At 52.6% G+C, this 24,601-nt stretch overlaps 1 protein-coding gene and 1 non-coding gene across 2 annotated transcripts; one reads left to right on the plus strand and one right to left on the minus strand.

Moving 5' to 3' along the window:
* Positions 1 to 1,052: 1,052 nt before the first annotated feature.
* LOC140645708 (olfactory receptor 14C36-like) lies at positions 1,053 to 1,991 on the plus strand. The gene has a single exon (XM_072849172.1). It carries the CDS (start codon positions 1,053 to 1,055, stop codon positions 1,989 to 1,991), a length of 939 nt encoding a protein of 312 aa, XP_072705273.1.
* A 6,641-nt stretch (positions 1,992 to 8,632) lies between these two features.
* On the minus strand, positions 8,633 to 8,706 carry TRNAN-GUU (transfer RNA asparagine (anticodon GUU)). The gene has a single exon. It is a non-coding gene; the product is annotated as a tRNA-Asn (tRNA).
* Between the last annotated feature and the right edge of the window lie 15,895 nt (positions 8,707 to 24,601).

Below are 24,601 nucleotides of genomic sequence, written 5' to 3' on the forward strand. Positions count from 1 at the left end.
CACATCCCTCCTGCCACTCTCTCCCTATCAGGGCTGAGAACGAGACAGCTCTTTGGAGATCTGCCCTCTGAAACTGGACTCCTCTCTTCTTTGCACAGTCTAGATTCCTTTGCAGAGTGAGCTCTGAGTGCACTCGTCCTCTAGCTGAGAGAGGTGCCAGCACAGGGCAGTTGTGAGCAAGACCACTGAGCGCACCCGCTGTCTTGAGGCTGCACTAGGTTACAGGGAGCTTTTTTGGTCTTGAGGGACTGCCCAGTGTTTACCCTGAGAGCTAAGGAAAAGCTGAGAATTTCTACCATTGCAATGAACACCAGACACAGGTACCTAAACGAGTCTACTCTTCTAGAGTCTCTACTCACCTACGCAACCTCATTCCCTGCAAAACAGGCAGTAAAACTGCTGAATCTTCACCTCTTGAAAAATGTATGCATTGGAGCTTACATTTCTATGCAGGCATGTCTTGCACTCTGTTATCCAGCCAGTGCCTGGAGAAATAGTGGATGCGGTGTATTGATGTGTGGACAGGGATAAAGCCCTCTGCAATGGGCCACGTCACCTCTGCCTCCTGCCTTTCCTTGCCTTGCAAGAGACCTGATAGTGGTAGATTGAAATCTGTCAAGGAAGGAAAAGTAGGAGGCTATGAATACTGTCCTCTTGCCTCCAAGAAGCAGCTGGGCGTGGTCCTCATTTCACCTCTCATGGTGGTCAAGAGGAATATACCTGCTGGGTGAGAAGACTAAGCCCTCCTCAGTCAGCTCAGGGCGTCCTGCCCCTGGAACAACAATCAAAAGGCTTTTTGCCACCTCTGTGTTAACACTGCTGCAGAGCAGGACTACCTCCTTTGGACCCATGGGCAGAGGACTCTGATCCTCACAGCACACGCAGCCAGCACAAACTGGAGTTCCAGCTAGACACCTGACAGAATGTCCCCCAGAGAACTAGGAAGGCAATGGGCAGAGTTTCTGTGTCACATGCAATGGGTTTTCTTCAAGCAGGTCTGTTTGAACTTGTCTTTTCCTCCTTGGACAGTCACGCACTCTTGGAAGGAGCAAATGTCCAACCACAGCAGCCCCATCACCCAGTTCCTCCTCCTGGCGTTTGCAGACATGCGGGAGCTGCAGCTCTTGCACTTCTGGCTCTTCCTGGGCATCTACCTGGCTGCCCTCCTGGGCAACGGCCTCATCATCACCGCCATAGCCTGTGACCACCATCTCCACACCCCCATGTACTTCTTCCTCCTCAACCTCTCCCTCCTCGACTTGGGCTCCATCTCCACCACTGTCCCCAAATCCATGGCCAATTCCCTCTGGGACACCAGGACCATTTCCTATGGAGGATGTGCTGCCCAGGTCTTTTGGTTTCTCTTCTTTGTTTCTTCAGAGTATTATCTGCTGACTGTCATGGCCTATGACCGCTACGTAGCCATCTGCAAACCCCTGCACTATGTGACCATCATGGACAGCCGAGCTTGCATCAAAATGGCAGCAGCTGCCTGGGGCAGTGGTTTCCTCAATGCGGTGCTGCACATTGGAAACACATTTTCCATTCCATTCTGCCAAGGCAATGCTGTGGACCAGTTCTTCTGTGAAATCCCCCAGCTCCTCAAGCTCTCCTGCTCGGACTCCTACGTCAGGAAAGCTGGGTTTACTGTGGTCAGTCTTTGCATAGCTTGTGGGTGTTTTCTCTTCCTTGTCCTGTCCTATGTGCAGATATTCACGGTTGTGCTGAGGATCCCCTCTGAGCAGGGACGCCACAAAGCCTTTTCCACATGCCTCCCTCACGTGGCCGTGGTCTCCCTGTTTGCCAGCTCTGCCATGTTTACCTACCTGCAGTCCCACTCAATCTCATCCCCAGCTCTGAATCTTGTGGTGGCCGTTCTGTATGCAGTGGTGCCTCCAGCAGTGAACCCCGTCATCTACAGCATGAGGAATCAGGAGCTCAAAGAGGCACTAAAGAGACTGATCCACTGTCTGCTGTTGCAGCAGGAATAAGCTGCCCTTCTCTTTCCACAGGCGATTCCAAGTTTGTCTCAGGCCAGGCTTGATTATTTGGTTCTTTTCTTCTCTGCTTGAACATTATCTTTGGAAACCAGGTTTTGGAGTCACCGTGCTTCTCCAGAGGCAAGAGCCTGAGCTGTGTGAGCCAGAGGCCTTCTGTAAATGTGCCTAGCGCTGTGTCAGAGCTGGCCTTCCTAATAGCATCTCTTTAATAAAAGGTGTCTCCTCAGTTCAGTGCCTGAAGCCTGGGCTCTTCTTGCTCTGCGTCACTGGGAAGGGAGGCTTGAGAGTGGCACCAGTTAGTGAGGTGCCCCAGAAGCAGGACATTTATGCTGGCCTGGGGAGTGGGGCTGGTAAGGCAGTCAAGGGGAGGTTGCTAGCCTGGGGACACAAGGTGTGAAAAAGAGAGTGAGCAGCCTCCATTTCCTCATGCCATTGGTGGCTCCCAGGCTTGGCGCTGGTGGGGAGCAGACACCCACTCTCTTCTACTCCAGTAGCTGCTGTGCCCATGAGAGGGGTTCAGGCCTGGTGTCAGAACAAGAGGTGCCCCTTCCAAGAAGGAAAACCTGGACTTTGCACCCAAAAATGAGGAAAAAAACCCTCCTTTGCCTGTGTGCAGCCAGTTGTCTAAGGAAGGCAGGTGGGTATTGGTGCCAAGGAGCTGTAACATGCGGCTGCAGACTTCAGTGGAGAAGTCTGATGGAAGGAGAAGTGATGCAAGTCCCAGGTGTGTGATGAGAGAAACGGCAAGCTTGGGGAGGGAAGGAGCAAGCTTGAGCATCGTCTCAGACCTCAAGGGACTGCTTCTCCTGCCTGTCCCATCCTCCTTAGGAGGCACAGTGGATCAATATCAATTGCAGAACGCTGCTATCAGCTCTCCTCTAAAGTGAAAAGTAATAAAATGTATCCATGAAAATAAAAAATCATTTTTTGTAAAGTGCTCTTTGAAGTCTTCCTCTTAAGCAAGAAGTGCCTACAAGGCCCCTTGAGGGAGAAATCTGCCAAACCCTCTCCAGGATCTCAAGAAGCTGGGGTGCCTCTCTAAAGTGCCTGTAGAGTAATGCACACAGGATGGGGAATCAACACGACGAGTTAGAGGTCTGTGGGCAGTTGCAGGGCTACGATCTTACTGGCATCATGGGGACATGGCGGGATGGCTCCCACGACTGGAGTGTTGCACAGAGGGGTACAGCTCTTTTGGAAGGACTGTATGGCAAGACGAGGAGGGGGAGTTGCCCTTTATGTGAGAGAGCAGCTGAAGTGGCTGGACATCTGCCTGGGGATGGGTGAGGAGCCAGCTGAGAGCTTATGGGTTAGGATTCAAGGGAGCACTAGCTATCTCCAGAGACCCTTTGCAACCCCAACTATTTTGTGATTCTGTGATGGTGTAATGCCTGGTAGTGTTTCTGAGAACTCTTCTGTCCTTTCCCCGCACTGGTGGGACTCCCGGTGCCCATGGAGCAGAGGCCTCCTTTTGAGGATGACCTCATTCACCGTGTAACTCTGAGGAAAAGGTGCACCAGGGGTTACAAATGCCAGCAATGCCTCAACACACAGCAGTATCCCCTACCCTGACTGCTGTGTCCAGCTCCTTCCTCCTTGAGGATTTGAGTTGGAAGGGACCTCTGGAGGTCTCCAGTACCATGATATGCTCTGAGCATGGAGAACTTTAGAGTTACATCTGATTGGTCAATGCTTTCTCCAGGTGAGTTTTGAAAATCTTTGCGCCCCTGAACCAGTGCTGACCCACTCTCATGATTATACAAATATATCTCTATAACTTTTTCTTTCCTTAACCTCATGTGAAATTTCCCTTCCTGCTTCTTGTCCTTGCAATCTCTTGTCCTTTCCTTTCCGTCATGGTCCCCAACCAGATCATCGGCCCTACTCAGACCAAGGACTGTCACAACCTGCTCGCCAAGCACAGCCTCTCTGGGATCCTCAGGGCCATGCAGGCACACCACGCTGGCCAGCTCCAAGCAGAGGCATAGACTGCAGAAGGACTGTGGTAGTGGTTGTGAGCTGGCAACAGGGCGGAGACAGGGGTGTGGAATAATTGACTGGACTTAGAACGCTGTCAAATTACTTTAGCGCTGCCACCTTTATCAACTTTGCGAAGCTGTTTCAGTGAAAGCCCTGAGAGGGCTCTGACAGGCAAATGTTGGTTCTGATGGGTGGCTACATATACCGTCCTTAGAAAATATACTGTTGACCAAGTCTGAGACTAAGACTGGACCTAGCCGCACCTAGACTCCTCTCTGAGAAGGAGTTCAGAAAGCAAGGGGTCCTGTCTGAACCTCGTGACTCAACGGGAGGGTTCCCCCCCCCAGCCACTCCTCAGACTCCTACGCAACAGTGACTTTTAACACAAGAAGGGGCCATGGCAGGGGTCAGCAGAGAAGAGCTCCAGCAGTGTTAAAGGAGAAGCCGCTGCCCGAGCATTCACACACCATTCAGGGAGTCGCACACACACCACTCGAGACTGTAACCACTAGGACCAGAGTCCCTTTGCAGCAGCAGCTCCACTGAGCTGATGGGTGCCCCTTTTCAACTCCTCGCTCACATACACTCGCTCTCGGGTGCATTCTCTCCCCTCTGGCTCGACCCTAGGTTTCCCGAAGCAGAGTCTCCGAGACGACACACGCCAGGCGAATTTATTGGTACAGCAGTGAAAACAGCTCCAGCTGGGTGCCTCCGGAGAGGGACCCAGAACAAAGAAATCCCTGGGTAATTAGACCCTGTAAGGTATATCTAAGGTATACATAAGGTATCTAAATTCCCCTCCCCTCAGGAGACTGTTCGGACCAAGAGTAGTATTTGGGTCTGGGGTCTTCCCATTCTTCATTGGGCCCTTTCATTGTCTCTTGGCAGGCCGATCTTCTCTTATCTCTAAGATCGCAGCTTCTGCTAAGGTTGAAGCCTCCTCATCTTTCTGGTTTGCACGGGTTTTGGGGGCCAAGTAAAAGTGCAGTGCACGGTCGGTGGATCTGGGTGAAAGTTCTTGTGGCCCAAGACTTCAGCAAGCCTTGCTACTAATGCTAAAGTGACTACTACAACAAGCAGCTCCCCTTTGCACCCAGTGGTGCTCCTGAGCGAGGATGGTCACATAGGAGGGGAGGCACTGTGAGCTGTGGTGCCGGGAACCGACGCTTGCCGCTGTGTCTTGGAGCTCCTGGCAGGCGGTGCTGGTGGCTGCAGCCCCCAAGACACCCCCAACCCTGTGAGCAGCCATGAGTCCTCTCCCAACCATTGGGAGCAGCTCTGGCTTGAGAAGGTCTGCTGGCAGAGCTGGGGTTGTGGTGCCCACCCTATGCTTCCAACTCACGGTGCCTCTTGGGATCCCAGAGTCATTGCAGTGAGTGGGGTGATGTTTGAAGGTAATTTGGGGATGTCCTGGCAGCGTGGCTCATGTTCACATGCTAATCCCTGCACCAGCACAGCCTTGCTGCCCCACATGTGGCCCCCCAGCCCAAGTGTGCAGGCACCACGTGGTGCAGGATGCATTCAGGGCTGGGGAAACATCCCCCTGCCATGGTCTGCACAACAGATGAAAAATACAAAGGGCCAGGATGGGGGGTGACTTTTGGGGGTTAGAGCCAGCACACAAGGTGGGGGAGGCTGTCCCAAGGACATGTGCTAGGCACATGGACTGAGTAAGGGACAGCAGCAAATTCACAGGTCTGCTGGGTCATGCTTCCACAGTGTAAGGCCTGACACTGTGCCAGTCTCCCTCACAAAGGGATGGGGAGTGGGAAACGCCACGTCCCAGGCCTGGTGGAGCAAGATCTCCTGGCTCTGCACTGTAAGCATGCTTCAGGGTATCCATGGTCTAGAAAGTTTTGAATTAGCTGAACATGGGCATTTTCTCTGGCGCAAACTCTAGCCCACATCAGATCCCATCTCACCTCTCCACGATCGTTCTGGTCATTCCTGGCCCTCTCCTTGTGCTCCCTTCTGGCCCTTGGGACCTGGGTGGGGATCGCTGCTGCTAAGCCCCCTGCCGAAGGGTCTGTGGAGGTGGAAGGTGCTTGAAGGGACTGTGGTGCATTGCCAAGGAGAGGAAGTGTTCAGTCGCGACTGTGGGTGACATGAATGACTCTCCTGCCTCCCTTCCTTGTGCTTGCTGGCGCCCCATTTCCTCCTCTGGGACAGCAGAGTCCTTGTTTCCCTGTAGACACCTGGGTTTAGCACTGTGCCTTTGAGGGACTCCACCTTGTGCAATCTCTCACTTTATGGTGCTCCAGTCACTGCCCGCCACAGGCCCGTGCCATCCATGGAGACCCCTGGGGTTTCCAGGCAGCTCCAGACTCCCCTCCTTAAGGACATCATCATCTGTGTGTCCCATGTGGAACAGCCCTGGGTATGTACCTCAGTGACTCGGTGACTGCTCACCGCCTCCACTTTCACTAGACACCGATGGGTAAGTCCTAAATGCAACACTCAGTCTCTGACAGGCACCAACAGGACAATGAGCTCTTTGATCCTGAATCCATGGAGCAACAGGCTCCTTTGGGGAGCATTTGCTCATGCCTGGTCTTGTCACCAGCTTTGGATGAAGCGCCCAGTCTTCAGGCAGTGCACGAAGGAGACGCCGTTTTATTACAAAGATGCTATGGGAGACACAGCTGTGATGAGGCACCTGGCGATGCCTCCTTCTAACCCAGCGCCTACTCATACACCTATGACCACACAAGCACCAGCACAAGCCAGGCTTGGGTTCCTAACCTATCACCCAGTCAAGCACATATGACATCACAAGCACCTGCGGAAGCCAGGTGCATCCTCCTGGCCTATCAGCTACTTAGCCACCACTGACATCAGAAGCAGCTGTACAAGCCAGGGGCCTGCTTCTGCCCTATCACCTCCTCAGCTACCTGTGACACCACCAGCACCCGCACCAGCCAGCTGCATGCGCCTGACACCACTGCTACAGAGCCACCAGTGACGTCACAAGCAGGTGCACAAGCCAGCTGCAGACTGGCCTATCAGCTACTCAGCTATCAGGGACATCATAAGCAGCTGCACAAGCCAGGGACTTTCTCCTGCCCTATCAACTATTTGTGAACATGACGTCATAAGCAGCTGCACAAGCCACGGGCCTGCTCCTGCATTCAAAGCTACTCAGCTACAAGTGACATCACAAGCACTGGCACAAGCCAGGGCCTGCTCCTGCCCTATCACCTGCTCTGTCAACTATGACATCACAAAAAGGTGCAGAAGCCAGGAGCCTGCTCCTGCCCTAAGAGCTACTCAGCCAACAGTGACATCACAAGCACCTGCGGAAGCCCGGTGTCCATTCATACCCAACCAGGGACTTAGCCACCAGTGACATCAGAAGCAGCTGTACAAGCCAGGGGCCTGTTTCTGCCCTATCACCTACTGAGACACCTATGACATCACGAGCACCTGCACAAGCCAGCTGCATGCTCCTGCCTTACTAGCTGCAGAGCCACCACTGACATCACAGGCACCAGCAAAAGCCAGGTCTTCATTCCTACCCAAACAACTACCAGGACACCAGGGACATCACAAGCCCCTGCAGAAGCCAGGTCTGGCTCCTGCCCTGTCACCTACTCAGGCACCTATGACATCACAAGCACCTGCACACCCCGGGGTCCTCCACCAGTTTTCTTACTTGTGCTCTTCAGATTCTCTCCCCCATGGAACCGGGGGGTGGGGGGGGAGGGGGAGCGAGTGGCTGTGTGGTGCTTAGTTGCGCACAGGGGCGAAACCACGACAGTGAGGAAGGAGGAAAAGTCTTCTGTCAGCAGCCCAAGGAAGTCTGCAGGGCAATGAGCCAGTTCCTGTGGGGGACTGTAATTGCCCTGGCATCCACGGACCAGGCAAAACAAGGTGCAAACAGTCTGGAGCACCGTGGGACAACTTCTTAATACAGCTGCCCAGTGGGCCAACAAAGGCCCTGGGTGCTCACCTGGATCCGCTACTGGCAACCAAGGACGAGCTGGTCAGGGATGTGATAATCACGATACACAACTCCTCACACACACACACACAGAGACTGGAAATGGGAAGGAAAGAAATGATTTAGGGACAATACTGTCTGAGGGGTCTTGCCATTGGATGATAACAGTTAGAAAAGAGAGAAAAAGTATTGTTCTAACAACTTCATGCCAGACTATAATACTGAGAAATTATAACTATCTTGCCAAGGAAGAATGAAGGAAAGGAGTAACATCAAAGAAATACAGTTTACCATCATCAAGAAGAGGAAGACCTTCTTTTAGAGCATGTTACTGCTGCTGTCCTTAGTGCCAGTAGAAATAAGGCAAATCACAGGGTGGGTTGGCCCCAGCTGGCAGCTAAGCCCCCAGGCAGCTGCTCGCTCAGTGCCCCTGAGCTGGAGGGGGGAGAGCATTGGAAGGGCAAAGGGAGAAACAGTCATGGGTCAAGACAAAGGCAGTTTAATAAGTGAAGCAAAGGTGCGTGCGCAAGCAAAAGAGAGTAAGGAATTGCTCTCAGTTTGTTTTCCTTGGTCTGCCTTTGCTGAGGGGACTGAATGGGCTCCTCTTTTTCTCGAGCCATAGAAGGGTTTGGGTTGGAAGGGAGCTGCAAGGTGATGTAGTTGCAAGCCCCCTGGCACGGGCAGGGATAGGGGGGGCAGGGAAAGGGGAAGCCGTCCCTGGGTGGGCTCGAACCACCATCCTTTCGGTTAACAGCCGAACGCGCTAACCAATTGCGCCACAGAGACTCCCAAAGTGAGCTATGAAGTGCTTCCCTTCGGCAGGCAGATGTTTGGCCATTGCCAGGGAAGCAGAGCTTCGTCACCCAGAGTGGTGACTTGGGAAGAGAAAGACCAGAACCCGGAGTGTCCACCCTTCATCCTTCTTTCCCTGAGCACCGGACCTCCCCTCCCATGGCATTTCTGGGAGCAGTCCTCTCTCATTCCCTGCCCTCTGCACACCATCCCTCTGCAATACAAAGGTGGGCACCAAAGGAACTCCTCCTGGAGCCTTGCACAAGCACTTAGACCTCCAAGAGCACAGAGGTGCCTCAGGAAATTCCTCCCCTCACCAAGATGCACTTCCTCACCTGGTGTTTTTAGGATGCACGCATGGTGACAGGAGAAACGTGGTCATCCCCTGAGGATGAGAAGGAAAGCCTTGAGAGTTTCTTAGGGTCTCAGGTAGTGATCAGGCAGTGATTGGCAGTGCGTACGGATGCGAGAGAGGGTGTAGGGAACTCGTCAAGAAGCAAGGTGATGGTTGAGGGCTTTAGCAAATCCTTCCAACCTTGTGTGAGCCCAGCAATGGAAAGCCGTTGATGTCTGTGGGTGGAGGAGGAATAGGTCTGCCCTGGGAATGTGGCTGAAGGCCCCTGCACAAAGGAGAGGTTTCCATCATGTGTGCATGCCTCAGCCTGGGAGATGGGGAATGCCCTCTGCTGTGGGGTGGCTAGACAGTGCTCAACATGCCCCATGAGCTGACCTTCCTCTCTTCCTCTCCTTCACTCCCCAGCCTTGGACGCACCTCAGGAAGCTTTTCACTGCTTTAGAGGCCGGTTCATTCTTTCAGTACCTGCAGTTCAGGAACTTGGCACCAGAGGGCTCCTTAACATGCAAAATGCCATGCCAAGCCAAGTCTCCCTGCAGAATTCTCCCTAATGCTTCAAGTCTCGTGGGGCTGAGTTGAGAGACTCCAGGAGTGCAGCCAATCGGAGAAGATTTCAGTAATAAATATCAATACAACAGGATGTCTTCTTTCACCAGTTTTCTTCACTTTTCTGCTTACAGAACAAGTGATATCAGCCTTCCCCAATTCCTATTCATCTCCTGATGCATCTCCTGATGAAGTCTGAACAAGTAGGAAAAGGAAGATCCTTTCTGTACAACATGGTGTGGGCAAACTCTGTCCCCCCCCACCTCCCACACACCCTGCCATTTCTATCATCAGCCACCTGGGACTTGCATCATGCTCTCTGAAATCCAAGCTTTTCCCACCATAGTCTGCAGCTGAAGGAGCATTTGCACCAGTTCCCACCTGCTGTAGTTGGAGAACCAGCTGCGCAGTCACAGAAGGATGGTTCTTACCTGCCAAAAAAAAAAAAAAAAGAAAGGAAAAGAAAGGCATAGTTCAATAAAAAATAAAAGACATTCCTCAGCTGCCTATGAAGTCCAAGTTGCCTCCAGTGAAGTCCACTTTCCACAGTGGGTAACCTTAGTGGAAAACCTTCAGCGAGATACGTAGGAAGGGACAGGTAGGAACATAATTCAGGATTTGGCTGAAGGCACCATCAGGCAGACTGCAGAAAGTTGAGAAGGGGGCCCTTGAAGGAGTCCATGCGGAAAGATGTGACAGGGTAGTGAGAGTCAATGCAGAGGAAGATCAATATTTCTTCTCCTGAACGTAGTATACGGGCTCTAAATTTCCCTGTTGGCACCATGGCATCATGTCACCCACATTAACTGTGGTGATTTCCGTGTATGGGGCTTTATTTATCAAAGAACCCAGGCATGGGTCAGTGAGTTGAGGCACCACAGCTGTGAGCTGCAACTGCCTTGGGCAGAACTTGTCCTGAGACCAAATCTCTCACTCCCTGCTTGGTAATGGCACTAACCAGCCATCTGTCAGACAAACGTGGGCACCAAACGAGCTCCACCCACCCGAGCCTTGCACAAGACTTGGATTCAAGGAGGACAGATGTGCCTGAGGGAGGCCTTCCCCTCACCTAGAAGCCTTTCCCAGACTGGTGCTTTGGGATCCATGAATGCTGAATGGAGAGACATGGCCATTTCTGGAAGGGGGGATGGAAAGCCTTGCTGGGAAACCTGGCCGCTGCCTGCTGCAGGTCCAGGGAATCACCCTCCAAGGATGCACAAGTTGCTCAGGAAGCTGTCCCGAACCAGAGACTAACCACAAGAGCAAGGGCTACTTGTCACCCACGGACCCAACCTTTCCTTTTTGCTCTTCCCAGGGAGTTCTCAATCCAGAACGTTGGCTTTCCTCATTGGTCTCCAATGGTGATTTATTTTTCTTATTGATGGTATCACCTATCCATCCACATGTTGCATTTAGGCAGTCTTGCTTCTCCTTCAGGACTCGTCATATAGAGCTAAGACATAGAATCATAGAAACAGAGAATCCTAGAATCATAGAATGGTTTGGGTTGGAAGGGACCTTAAAGATCATCTGGTTCCGACCCCTCTGCCATGGGCAGGGACACCTTGCACTAGACAAGGTTGCTCAAAGCCCCATCCACCCTGGCCTTGAACACTTCCAGGCATCTACAACTTCTCTGGGCAACCTGCTCCAGTGTCTCACCACCCTCATAGTGAAGAATTTCTTCCCTATATCTAACCTAAATCTACTCTCTTTCAGTTTAAAGCCATTACCCCTTGTCCTATCACTACATGCCCTAGTAAAAAGTCTCTCTCCAGCTTTCTTGTAGGCCCCCTCCAGGTACTGCAAGGCTGCTAGAAGGTGTCCCCGGAGCCTTCTCTTCTCCAGGCTGAACAACCCCAGCTCTCTCAGCCTGTCTTCATAGGAGAGGTCCTGCAACACTCTGATCATCTTCATGGCCCTCCTCTGGACTCTGTCCAACAGGTCCATGTCTTTCTTATGCTGGGGGCCCCAGAGGTGAACACAGTACTCCAGGTGCGGGTCTCATGAGAACAGAGTAGCGGGGGAGAATCACCTCCCTCGACCCACTGGTCACGCTTCTTTTGATGCAGCCCAGGATGTGATTGGCTTTCTGGGCTGCGAGCGCACATTGCCGGGTCACCTTGAGCTTCTCATCAGCTAACACCCCCAAGTCCTTCTCCTCAGGGCTGCTCTCAATCCATTCTCCACCCTGCCTGTATTTGTGCTTGGGATTGCCCCAACCCATGTGCACGAACTTGCACTTGGTCTTGTTGAACCCCATGAGGTTCACACGGGCCCACCTCTCTAGCCTGTCAAGGTCCCTCCCGATGCATCCCTTCCCTCTAGAGTATCAACCAGACCACTCACCTTGCTGCCATCCACAAACTTGCTGAAGGTGCACTCAATCCCACTCTCCATGTCGCTGGAAAGGCGTTAAACAGTGCCAGTCCCAATACCGACCCCTGAGGAATGCCACTCGTCACTGGTCTCCACTTGGACATCAAGCTGTTGACTGCAACTCTTTGAGTGCAACCATCCAGACATTTCCTTATCCACAGACTGGTCCAGCCTTCAAATCCATGTCTCTCCAATTAAGACACAAGGATGTTATGCGGGACAGTGTCAAATGCTTTGCATAAGTCCAGGTGGATGACATCAGCTGCTCTTCCTTTAGCCACCAATGCTGTAACCCCATCGTAGAAGGACACCAGATTTGTCAGGCATGATTTGCCCTTTGTGAAGCCATGGTGGCTGTCACCAATCATCTCCTTATTTTCCATGTGCCTTAGCAGAGTTTCCAGGAGGATCTGCTCCATGATCTTGCCGGGCACAGAGGTGAGACTGACTGACCTGTAGTTCTCCCGGTCTTCCTTTTTCCCTTTTTAGAAACGGGGGTTATGTTTCCCCTTTTCCAGTCAGTGGGAACTTCACCAGACTGCCACGACTTTTCAAATATGATGGATAGTGGCTTAGCAACTTCATCCGCCAGTTCCCGCAAGACCCACGGATGCATCTCATCAGGTCCCATGGACTTGTGCACATTCAGGTTCTTTAGATGTCTCAGACCTGATCTTCTCCTACGGCGGGCAGTACTTCATTCTCCCAGTCCCCGCCTTTGCCTTCTGCAACTTGGGTGGTGTGGCTTCAGCACTTGCCAGTTAAGAATGACGCAAAAATGTCATTGAGTACCTCAGCCTTCTCCATATCTCAGGTAACCAGCTCTCCCGTTTCCTTCTGGAGAGGGCCCACATCTTCCCTAGTCTTCCTTTTATCAGTGATGTAGCTATTGAAGCTTTTCTTGCTGCCCTTGACGTCCCTGGCCACATTTAGTTCTATCAGGGCTTTAGCGTTCCTAACCTGATCCCTGGCTGCTCTGACAATTTCTCTGTATTCCTCCCAGGCTACCTGTCCTTGCTTCCACCCTCTCTAGGCTTCCTTTCTGTGTTTGAGTTTGACTAGGAGCTCCTTGTTCATCCATGCAGGCCTCCGGGTGTTTTTGCCCAACTTCCTCTTTGTTGGGATACATTACTCCTGAGCTTGGAGGGGGTGATCCTTAAATATTAACCAGCTTTCCTGGGCCCCTTGTCCCTCCAGGGCTTACACAGGACCATGTGCAGGTGACTTTTCAATATCTCCAAGGGTGGAAACTCCACAACCTCACTGGGAAACCTGTGCGAAAGCCCGCTCACACTTACAGTATAAAAAAGTGTTTCCTGCATTTCAGTTAGTGCCCATTGCCTCTGGTCCTGTCAGTGGGCACCACTGGAAAGAGCCTGGCTCCACCGTCTTTGTACCCTCCCTTCAGGTATTTATATACATTCATAAGATGCCCCCTGAGCCTCCTCTTCCCCAGGCTGAACAGTCCCAGCTCTCTCGGCCTCTTTTCATAGGAGAGATGCTCCAGTCCCTTCATCATCTTTGTGGCGCTTCATTGGACACTTTCTAATATGTCCATGCCTCTCCTGTACTGAGGAGCCAAGAACTGGACTCGAAGTGTGGCCTCACCAGTGCCAAGGAGAAGGGATGGATAACCTCCTTCGACCTCCTGGCAATGATTCTCTAATACAGCCCAGGATAGCGTTCACCTCCATTCCTGTAAGGGCACATTGCTGGCTCACGGGCAACTTGTTATCCACCAGAAGCCCCAGGGCCTTTTCTGCCAAGCTCCTTTCCAGCTGGGAGACACCCAGCATAGCCTGGTGCATGGGGTTCTTCCTCCCCAGGGGCAGGACATGGCAGTTCCCCTTGTTGAACTTCATGAGGTTCCTGTCAGCCCATTTCTCCAGCCTGTCCAGGTCCCTCTGGATGGCTACACAACCCTCTGGTGTATCAGCCACTCCTCCCAGTTTGGTGTCATCAGCCAACTTGCTGAGGGTACACTCTGCCCCATCATCCCGATCATTCATGAAGATTTTGAGCAGGATTGGACCCAGTACTGAACCTTACGGTACACTTATAGTTAGTGGGTTCCAGCTAGACTTTGTATCACTGATCACCGCTCTTTGGGCCCAGATGTTCAGCCAATGTTCAACCCACCTCACAATGACCATCCAGCCCACACTTCAACAGCTTCTGCCATCAGCATCTTAGTGCAGACCATGCCAAAAGCCTGGCAGAAGCACAGGCAGACAATAACCATTGCTCTCCCCTTGTCTACAAAGGCAATCATCTGATTGGAGAAGGTTTTCAGGTCAGTGAAGCATGACTTCCCCTTGGTGAATTCATGCTGACTATGCCTGATGATTTTCTTGCTGTTCATGTGCCTGGGAAAGGTTTCCAGCATTAGCTGCTCCATCGCGTTCCCATGTGTCAAGATGAGGCTGACTGGTCTGTATCTCCCTGGGTCCTCCATCTTGCCCTTCTTGAAGATAGGACTGGCATTTGATTTCATCCAGTCTTTGGGCACTTCTCCCAGTCATCATGAAGGATTAAAGATTCTCAAGAGTGGCCTTGCAATAACATCTGCCAGCTCCCTCAGCACTCGTGAGTGCATCCCATCAGGGCCCATGCACTTACGTATGTGCCATTTACTTAAGTATTCCCTGACCACATCCCCTTCCGCTAAGGTTCCGTCTTCCTTGCTCCAGCCTTTCCCCCTGCTCTCTGGCACCTGGGATTCCTGAAGGTTGCTCTTGCTGGTAAAGGCTGAGGTGAAGAAGGCATTCAGTACTTTCCTATGTCCTTTGTTACAGGTCCCCTGCCTCGTCCAGCAGCAAGCCCACATTTTCCCTAACCTTCCTTTTACCTCCTATGTTCTTATAGAAGCCCTTCTTGTTGCCTTGGACGTCCCTGCCCAGATTCAGTTCTACGTGGGCCTTGGCTTTCCCAACCCTCTCTCTGCATGCTGGGACAATGTCTCTCTATTCCTCCCAGGCTGCCTGTCCCTGCTTCCACCCTCTGTATGCTTCCTTTTTGTGTTTGAGTTTTGCCAGGGGGTCCTTGCTCATCCCTGCAGGCATTTTTGCATGATTTCCTGGACGTAAAAATACGTAGCTGCCATGAATTAGCTTTGGCATTGTAGGGATGTCCATGAGACAAGTGCCATCACAGTCAATGGAGTTCTAGAAAGTACAGCTGCTGGAGAACATAAAGAGAGAGATGGAGCTCTCCCTATGGCACATGACTCCATTTGCTCAGCTGAATACTTCAAGAGGCTGCCATGAACATAATGAAGAGGAACAGATTCCATTGCCAGTTAAACAGGCCATCTGCTGTCCTTTCAGTTAGAATGACAGAATCATAGAACAGCCCAGGTTGGAAGGGACGGCGAAAGATCATCTGCTCCATCCTTTCATGGACCCTAGGCGAGATTAGCTAGCACCCTGTGCAATCACATCTTGAAAACCTCCAGTGACGGCGACTCAACCACGTCCCAGAGGAGGTTGTCCCACTGAATGATTGTTCTCACTCTAAAAAATGTCTTTCTTATGTCGACACGAAACTTCTCCTGGTGCAACTTGTACCCATTGCCCCTCGTCTTCTCCATGGGCTCCTTGAGAAGAGAGAGCCTGCGTCCTCTTGGGAGACACCCTTTAGGTACCTTTAAGTTGGCCAAAGGAATGCCCCACCAGCCTCCCAGAAGATGCCCCCAGATGCTGTCCTGTCTCTAAGAGCTACTCCATCAGAGCTTGCAGCTACCTGCAGCTGTCTTGCACCACCTGTGGCACCTCAGATGTCACCAGGGGTTCCATCTGAAGAGCTCACTCCTGGCCTCCAGCCCCATTAATTAGCAGGGCAGATGAGACAAGCAGCTCACCTGCAGGTGCCTATTTTGTGCACACCTGAACAGAGGCAAGAGGAATCCCACCTGCTGAGGGGTTGTGGCAGGCAAGGGAGGGAGCTGAGTGCCCTTCTAGCCCCAGGACTACAAACCACAAAGACATGCCTGGCTTGACTCACCTGAATCACTTCCCTCACTTTGGATAAATTAGGACCCCCTCTGTACCCTTCCTATTCTCCTCAGATTCTGTAGAGCAAAGATGAATGCACAAAGGCTGGGATGGGGGCTGTGAGCACTGACAGGGTAAAGACATGCGATGGGGAAACACCTCCCAGCGGGAAAATCTCCAGGCAGCAGGGATTTCATCAGGGAATGAGAGGAAAGTAAACCCAAAAATGTTGCGGGAGGGAGAATTCAGAAAACTCCGTATCATCCCCTCCAATGCAGACCCCTTCCTCTGAGCAAGCCCCCTTGCCTCCTCTCCCAGCCAGCAAAGCCTCTGCCCTCAGGGCTGTGGGGTCCAAGGCATTGAGCCACCTCCTCTGCAGCCAGAGCTCCAGCAGAGCCTTGGGGCAGCTCTCCAGCATCTTGCCCATTTCCCTCTGAAGAGCACAGAGGCTGAGAGCAGCTGCCCAGCAATGTTGATGTCATCCCTTAATGACATACCATCGGCAGGACACTTGGCTATCTCCTTGAGGTGTCCTTCCAAGCTGTGAGCTGCCCTCCAGGATGCAACACTGCCCCATAGCACCTTTGTGTAATCTGAAAGCCCCGTGGAGAAGCGCAGAGATGTTATGAATGAAGAAATGCTGTTGGGTTGGTGAAATGAGCCATGTGTGGTTTTGGCTACAAGTGAGGTGCTGAGACCTTGAGAAGAGGTGAGACATTTAATGGCCTGCAGTGGATCCCTCTGCTCTTGGCTGTGGCTGGTTTCTTTTCAGGGTAACATATGAGTGTGATCTCCTCCTTCATCTCAGGTCTGGCACCTGCCCCTACCAGGAGCGCACCAAACAGGACGGGCAAACAGGGCGTGGCGCGTCAATTTGCGCGGCAGTTCACGCAGACAGGGCGTGTAGGGAAGGCGAAGTCACCCTACTAGCTCAGGAGGAACTGTGAAAACTGAGTTCATACGGTATTCCCCATCCTTTCAGAAAAAAATCAGCTATGGTCTTCACTCGTCAGAAAGCGATGCCCTCTGTGCTCGCCAGAGTGGACGTGGCTACCCAGACGGAGCTCCCACAAAAACGTGCGGCCACCCAGGTCTCAGGCTGCAGGGAGTGCCTGGGCCTCTCACTGTTCCCGCATGGCAGCCATGCGGACAGCTGTGTGAGGTGTGACCAGGTGGATGATTTGCTCTGCATGGTGGCAGAGCTACGGGAGGAGGTAGAAAGGTTAAGGAGCATCAGGGAGGCTGAGAAAGAGACAGACTGGTGGTGCCATGCTCTGCCCCCCCGAGACAGGAACAGGAGCAACAGCAGCCACCAGTAAGAACCCACGATCAAGGGAATCCTGTACCCCCCCACCGGGCTGAAGGCAGCAGCTCAAAGGAGAAGAGTGAACGGAGGCAAGTCCACGCTCGTGGCGGCAGGCGAACGCCCTCCTTGCCCACCTCGCCTCCCCAGGTGCCTCTGTACAAAAGGTATGAGGCCCTGGAGGAGGAAGGCCAGTCAATGGAGGATGGGGATGACGGTCCATCTACACCAGAGGTGTCACCCAGGGCAGAAGAACATACCTCTTGTATTAACACCACCTCCACAAGGAAGAGAAGATGGGTTATAGTTGTGGGCAACTCCCTTCTGAGAGGAACCGAGGGTCCGATCTGCCGGACGGACCCTCCTCTTAGGGAAGTCTGCTGCCTCCCTGGGGCCCGGGTGAAGGATATCACGAGGATACTCCCTAGCCTGGTACGGCCCTCGGACTATTACCCTCTACTGCTCTTCCATGTGGGGGGCGATGAAGCTGCAACACGAAGTCCTAGGGCAATCAGAAGAGACTTCAAGGCCTTGGGACGGCTGGTAAGAGACTCCGGAGCACAGGTTATTTTCTCCTCTCTCCTTCCAGTTGTGGGCAGTGACACTAGAAGGAACAGAGGTACCCAGTCTATTAACTCATGGCTCCATGGCTGATGTCATTGCCACGGATTTGGTTTTTTTGATAACAGGATGGCCTACACAGCACCAGGTTTGCTGGTGTCTGATGGGATTCATCTTTCTCAAAGGGGAAAGAGAATCTTTGCTCAGGAGCTTGCGGGGCTCATCGACAGAGCTTTAAACTAGACTCGAAGGGGGAGGGGAGTAATATCAGGCTTGCCCGTGAGAAGCTGAGGGACGACGTGCCACAGTTAGAGGGAGCGGGTGCCAGCGAGGGCACTCAGCCTGTGTCTCTGAGATGTGCTGGGTACACTGGGGCATGGCTGAAGTCGAACAGAGTTGAGCTAGGGGATACGGAGGCAATAGGAGCCAAGAGGGAAACGCCAGTGAAACCCCTCAAAGCACACAAGGGGTGTTCCTCTATGAAGGAGACACGGACGACAGCCCAGCTGAAGTGCCTCTGCACCATTGCACGCAGCATGGGCAACAAGCAGGAGGAGTTGGAAGCCATTGTACATCAGGAAAACTTTGGGTTGCCATCAACCAGGTTGCCATCACGGAAATATGGTGGGATGACTCGCACAACTGGAGTGCGGCGATGGATGGCTATACACTCTTCAGGAGGGATAGGCGAGGCAGGAGAGGCGGTGGGGTAGCCCTATACGTTAGGGAGTGTCTGGATAGTTTACAGCTTGATGATGGTGACGAGAGGGTGGAGTGTCTATGGGTAAGAACCAGGGGGAAGGCCAGCAAGGCATATATTGTGGTGGGAGTCTGTTACGGATCACCCAACCAGGATGAGGAGACAGATGAACTATTCTATAAGCAGCTGGGAGAAGCCTCACGATCGCTAGCCCTTGTTCTTGTGGGGGACTTCAACCTAGAGGACTTCAACCTAGACTTCAACTAGAGGAAACAGTCTAGGAGGTTCCTGGAGTGTGTGGCAGAGAACTTCCTGACACAGCTGGTGAGGGAGCCAACTAGGGAATGGGCCCGCTGGACCTCTTGTTCACGAACAGAGAAGGACTTGTGAGCCATGTGATGGTTGGAGGCCGTCTTGGGCAGAGTGATCAGGAAATCATAGAGTTTTTGATACGTGGAGAAGCGGCGAGGGGGGTGCGCAAAACTGCCACCTTAGACTTCCGGAGGGCAGACTTTGGCCTGTTTAGGAGACTGGTCGAGAGAGTCCCCTGGGAGGCAGCCCTAAAGGGCCAAGGGGTCCAGGAAGGCTGGACATTCTTCAAGGAGAAGTCCTAAAGGCATAAGAGCAGGCTGTCCCCAGGTGCCGAAAGATGAGCCTGCGGGGAAAAAGACCAGCCTGGCTGACTAGAGAGCTTTGGCTAGAACTCAGGAAAAAGAGGAGAGTCTATGACCTCTGGAAGAAGGGGCAGGCAACTCAGGAGGACTACAAAGGTGTAGCGAGGTTGTGCAGGGAGAAAATGAGAAGGGCCAAAGCTGAGCTAGAGCTCAATCTGGCTGCTGCTGTAAAAGACAACAAAAAATACTTCTTCAAATACATTAGCAGCAAAAGGAGAGCTAAGGAGAATCTCCAGCCCCTAGCAGACGGGGGAGGGATCACAGTGACCAAGGATGAGGAAAAGGCTGAGGTACTTAATGCCTTCTTTGCCTCAGTCTTTAATAGCAGGGCCAATTGTTCTCTGGGTACCCAGCCCCCGGAGTCGGAAGATAGGGACGGGGACCAGAATGGAGCCCCCATAATCCAGGGGAAAATGGTTAGTGACCTGCTGCACCACTTAGACACTCACAAGTCTATGGGGCCTGATGAGATCCACGCGAGAGTACGGAAGGAACTGGCAGATGTGCTCACCAAGCCCCTTTCCGTCATTTACCAGCAGTCCTGGCTAACTGGGGAGGTCCCAGCTGACTGGAGATTAGCAAATGTGACACCCGTCTACAAGAAGGGCCGGGAGGAGGACCCGGGGAACTACAGGCCTGTCAGCCTGACCTCGGTACCGGGGAAGCTGATGGAGCAGATCATCCTGAGTGCCATCACACGGCATGTAGAGGATAACCAAGGGATCAAGCCCAGCCAGCCTGGGTTCAGGAAAGGCAGGTCCTGCTTGATCAACCTGATCTCCTTCTACGACAAGGTGACCTGCCTAGTGGATGAGGGAAAGGCTGTGGATGTTGTCTATCTAGACTTCAGTAAAGCCTTTAACACAGTTTCCCACAGCATTCTCCTGGAGAAACTGGCTGCTCATGGCTTGGACGGGTGTCCTCTTCGCTGGGTAAAGAACTGGCTGGATGGCCGGGCCCAAAGAGTGGTGGTGAATGGAGTTTACTGCAGTTGGCGGCCGGTCACAAGCGGTGTTCCCCAGGGCTCTGTGTTGAGGCCAGTTCTGTTTAATATCTTTATCAATGATCTGGAGAAAGGGATCAAGTGCACCCTCAGTAAGTTTGCAGATGACACCAAGTTGTGGGGGAGTGTTGATCTGCTGGAGGGGAGGAAGGCTCTGCAGAGGGACCTGGACAGGCTGGATCGATGGGCCAAGGTCAATTGTATGGGGTTCAACAAGGCTCAGTGCCAGGTCCTGCACTTGGGCCACAGCAACCCCATGCAACGCTACAGGCTTGGGGAAGAGTGGCTGGAAAGCTGCCTGGTGGAAAAAGACCTGGGGGTGTTGGTTGACAGCCACCTGAATATGAGCCAGCAGTGTGCCCAGGTGGCCAAGAAAGCCAATGGCATCCTGGCTTGTATCAGAAGTAGCATGGCCAGCAGGAGTAGGGCAGTGATCGTGCCCCTGTACTCAGCACTGGTGAGGCTGCACCTCGAATGCTGTGTTCAGTTTTGGGCCCCCCACTACAAGAGAGACATTGAGGGGCTGGAGCGTGTCCAGAGAAGGGCATCGAAGCTGAGGAAGGGTCTGGAGCACAAGGCTGATGAGGAGCGGCTGAGGGAACTGGGGTTGTTTAGCCTGGAGAAAAGGAGGCTGAGGGGAGACCTTATCGCTCTCTACAACTACCTGAAAGGAGGTTGTAGAGAGGTAGGGTTGGTCTCTTCTCCCAGGTAACAAGTGATAGGACGAGAGGCAATGGCCTCAAGTTGCGCCAGGGGAGGTTTAGACTGGATTTTAGGAAAGTTTACTTCACTGAAAGGGTTATCAAGCCTTGGAACAGGCTACCCAGGGCAGTGGTTGAGTCACCATCCCTGGAAGTTTTTAAAAGACGTTTGGATGAGGTGCTTAGGGACATGGTTTAGTGGTGGTCTTGGTAGGGTTAGGTTTACGGTTGGACTCGATGATCTTAAAGGTCTTTTCCAACCCATACGATTCTGTGATTCTGTGATTCCCATGAACCCACTGCTGCAGAGCATGGCTGATTCCTGGGCAGCCAGTCAGCAGAGGCTCTGCTCCTCATGGCACACTCAGCAAGTACTAACCAGAGCTCCAGGCACAGAGCTGAAGGAAGGCCCTGAGGGAAAGGAAAAAGGGGTGAATGTAGCAGGGGGAGGATCCATGAGAAATTCCTTTCATTTTCTCAGAGAACTCTCTCGTAACTCCTCATTCTCTTTTCTCTCTTGAACAGTGTCCCATGCCCTGAGGCAGCAAATGGCCAACAGCAGCTCTACCCCCAGTTCCTCCTCGTGGTGTTTGCAGACACACGGTACCAGAAGCTCTTGCACTTCCAGCTCTTCCCAGGCATCTCTCTGTCTGCCCTTCTGGGCAGCATCCTCATCATCACCACCATCGCCTGCGACCACCGCCTCCACACTCCCATGTACTTCTTCCTCTTCAACCTCTCCCTCCTCGGCTTGGGCTCCATCTCCACTGCTGTCCCCAGATCCATGGCCAATTCCCTCTGGGACACCAGGACCATTTCCTAGGGAGGATGTGCTGCCCAGGTCCTTTTCTTTCTCTTCTTGATTGGAGGGCAATATTTTCTTCTCACCATCATGGCCTATGACCACTACATTGCCATCTGCAAACCCCTGCATTACGGGACCCTCCTGGACAGCAGAGCTTGTGTCCACATGGCAGCAGCTGCCTGGGGCAGTGGTTTCCTCTATGCCATGCTGCACACTGACAATACATTTAACTACCGCTCTGCCAAGGCAATGCCCCCATGGCTTTCAGGCATCACAGCCCGCTCACTCTGCACAGCAGCACCATCAGCTCAGGGCTCTGCACGGAGCACGGGGAGGGAGCCCGAGTGGCTGGCCAGGCCAGCACAGATACATTCCCATGGGGAAAGGCTGTCTTGGGACAGGGATGTCCCTGGAGAAGAGGAAAGGAGCAACTCTGTGTTTCCAGGGGGGAAGAAATGACCAAGAGAAACCTTTTTCTGCATGCACCAGCTCGAGGCAGGCTGCTCTGTTGCTGGGGAGGTGAGAAGAGCTGAGTGGCTGGGCCGGGCTGGAAAGTGCCTAGCAGAGGACACCACCAAAATTAGCTGAGCTGTGTGACCATGCAGGGTGAGGACTCACACCAGGGGGGTTTGTGGTGCAGAGCCAGGGTTCATGGATTGGGGCCGAGACATGCAGGCACAAGAGAGAGGAGGCCGGGCTGGAACAGTATTTGCAGCTTCATTGCTTGGCCATCCAAGGGACAGGGTAGTGATGGGACCATGAAGCACCATCCAGAGGGTAACAGCAAAGACAGGTACAAACAAGGAATTCATGTGCATTGCCTTCGTTGTGCAGGTATGATTTGGGGAAAGGCAAATCTCACCTGGAGCTGGCTGCAAGGAAAGTCAAGAGCAAAAAGAAGAGCTTCGCTTGCTCACTAGAGATCGAGGCTGAACAAGGAAAATGCAGGGCTGCTGCTGAATGGGGAGGGTGAGTTAATAACAGAGGATGCAGATGGGGCTGAGGGACTCCATTTGCCTTAGACTTACCAAAAAGGTCTCCAGGAGTCTTTGCTTAGGGGAAGATTGCAAGGAGGAGGAGAACACGTATTGGCAGGAGCCTCAGGAAATCCCACAAGGACAAATGCCAGTTTTTGCCCCTGCAGGGCACTAACCACGGCACTGGCACAGGCTGGGGGCATTCTGGCTGGGGAGCAGCCCTGTGGGATTGGTCCTGGTGCTCAGCGATCTGGGCAGGAGGCAGCCGTGTGCCCTGAAGCAAGGGAGGCCAACGGCGTCCTGATTGCTATGACCAGGAGCATGGCCAGGAGATTGAGGGAAGGGGTTATCCTGAATACTGCATCCATATTTCAGATCCCCCATACAGGAAAGGTGTTGGCAAGCTGGAGTGGGTTCAGTGAAAGGCCGGCCCCCAGGATGGTCAGGGGCTGGAGCACTTGTCTTGTGAGCAGAGGCCAAGTGGCCAAGAGGCCTAGAAGGGAAGGCTTAGGGGGACCTCATCACAGCCTGCCATTACCTATGAGGAGGTCATGGAGAATAAAGAGCAAGGCTCTTCACCATGGTGCATGGTGGGAGGACAAAAACAATGGGTGGAAGGTGAAAGAGGAGAGGTTCAGCCTAGACATAAGGAAAAAACTTTGTCACCATCAGCTCAACCAAGCATTGGAGCAGGTCACCCAGATAGGCTGTGCAGTCTCTGTCCTGGGAGGTTTTCAAACTATGACTGGTTCAAGCTCAAGCTAAAACCATTGAGTGCTTTTAATAAAAGGCACAGCACATAAAATGCTGTGCATATAAAATGTCCAGTGCATATAAAATGCACTGGACATCGGCCCTTCCCATGGCTCTCCAGATTTCCACCTCCCCTTGCTCTTTGTCCCTTCAGACACCGCCAAACTATCTTGTGGCTGCTTTGAGCTTCAGGGAGTTAGAAGCTTGCCCCATCTCTGAGAAGTCTCATTAACTCTGGAGTCAACTCCTTAATTATGTTTCTATCTGCCCTTTCCTAGCTCTCTGTCTAAAACAGTTCTCGTACAGATACCCCTTGTGGAAGATGGACCTCATTCGATGCAGCTTGGACTTGGCATACAGTTGAGAAGAGTGTTTTAAAGCTTCTTGAATTGCTGCTCTTACTTCTTCTGTAAACAAAAAAATAAAGAAAAATGACCTTAAAAAGTAAAAATCCTTTTCTCTTAAAAGCTCCTTGAACTCTTCCTCTTTAACTACCATCCTGAAACCTCTCCAATTAGCTGTAGAAGTCTTGAAGACTTGAAGAAAATTATGGCAAGAGACAAGGCACCTGAGGGCTCTCTGCCTTCTAATGAGCCCCATGGTGTAGTTGATGCTGAGTCCATGCAGCGGCAATGCTGAGAGGAGGTTGCACAAACTGCTCAAGGAGTCAAAGTCAGAAGCAAACGCTGAAGTTTCTTGGAGTATTAATGAGCCCCACTGAGGGCCGTTGCCAATGCAGCCTCCCCATGGACTCGTTAGAGCAGAAAATTGGAGGCGGTGATGCCAGGCAGGCAAAGGCAAAGTGCCGGTGGCTCTGGTGCGGAGTAAAGCCTTGGTGTGTTTTGTCAAGCCGAATGCCAAGCCCTGACCCCAGCCCCTCAGCAGAGAGAGCCTGTCCCTCACACATGGCTCAGGGCTCTTCATGGGATGGGGAGGGGGTGTGATGCCAAGTGAAGGACAACAGTATGACACCTCCTGTGCAAGGAGGCAATGTGGCCTCAGTGCCATGAGGGCAATGCGTCTCCTCATAGGCCTTGGTGGCAGAGACATCAGCCATAGCCAAGGGGGACCAAGACCTCAGTTCTGTCAGGGCCTTTCAGCCTTGCCAGCACCCTTGGCCATCTCCACCATAGGCTGTCC

Source organism: Ciconia boyciana, unplaced genomic scaffold (assembly GCF_034638445.1).
Source record: "Ciconia boyciana unplaced genomic scaffold, ASM3463844v1 HiC_scaffold_37, whole genome shotgun sequence".
NCBI classification, from domain to species: Eukaryota; Metazoa; Chordata; class Aves; order Ciconiiformes; family Ciconiidae; genus Ciconia; species Ciconia boyciana.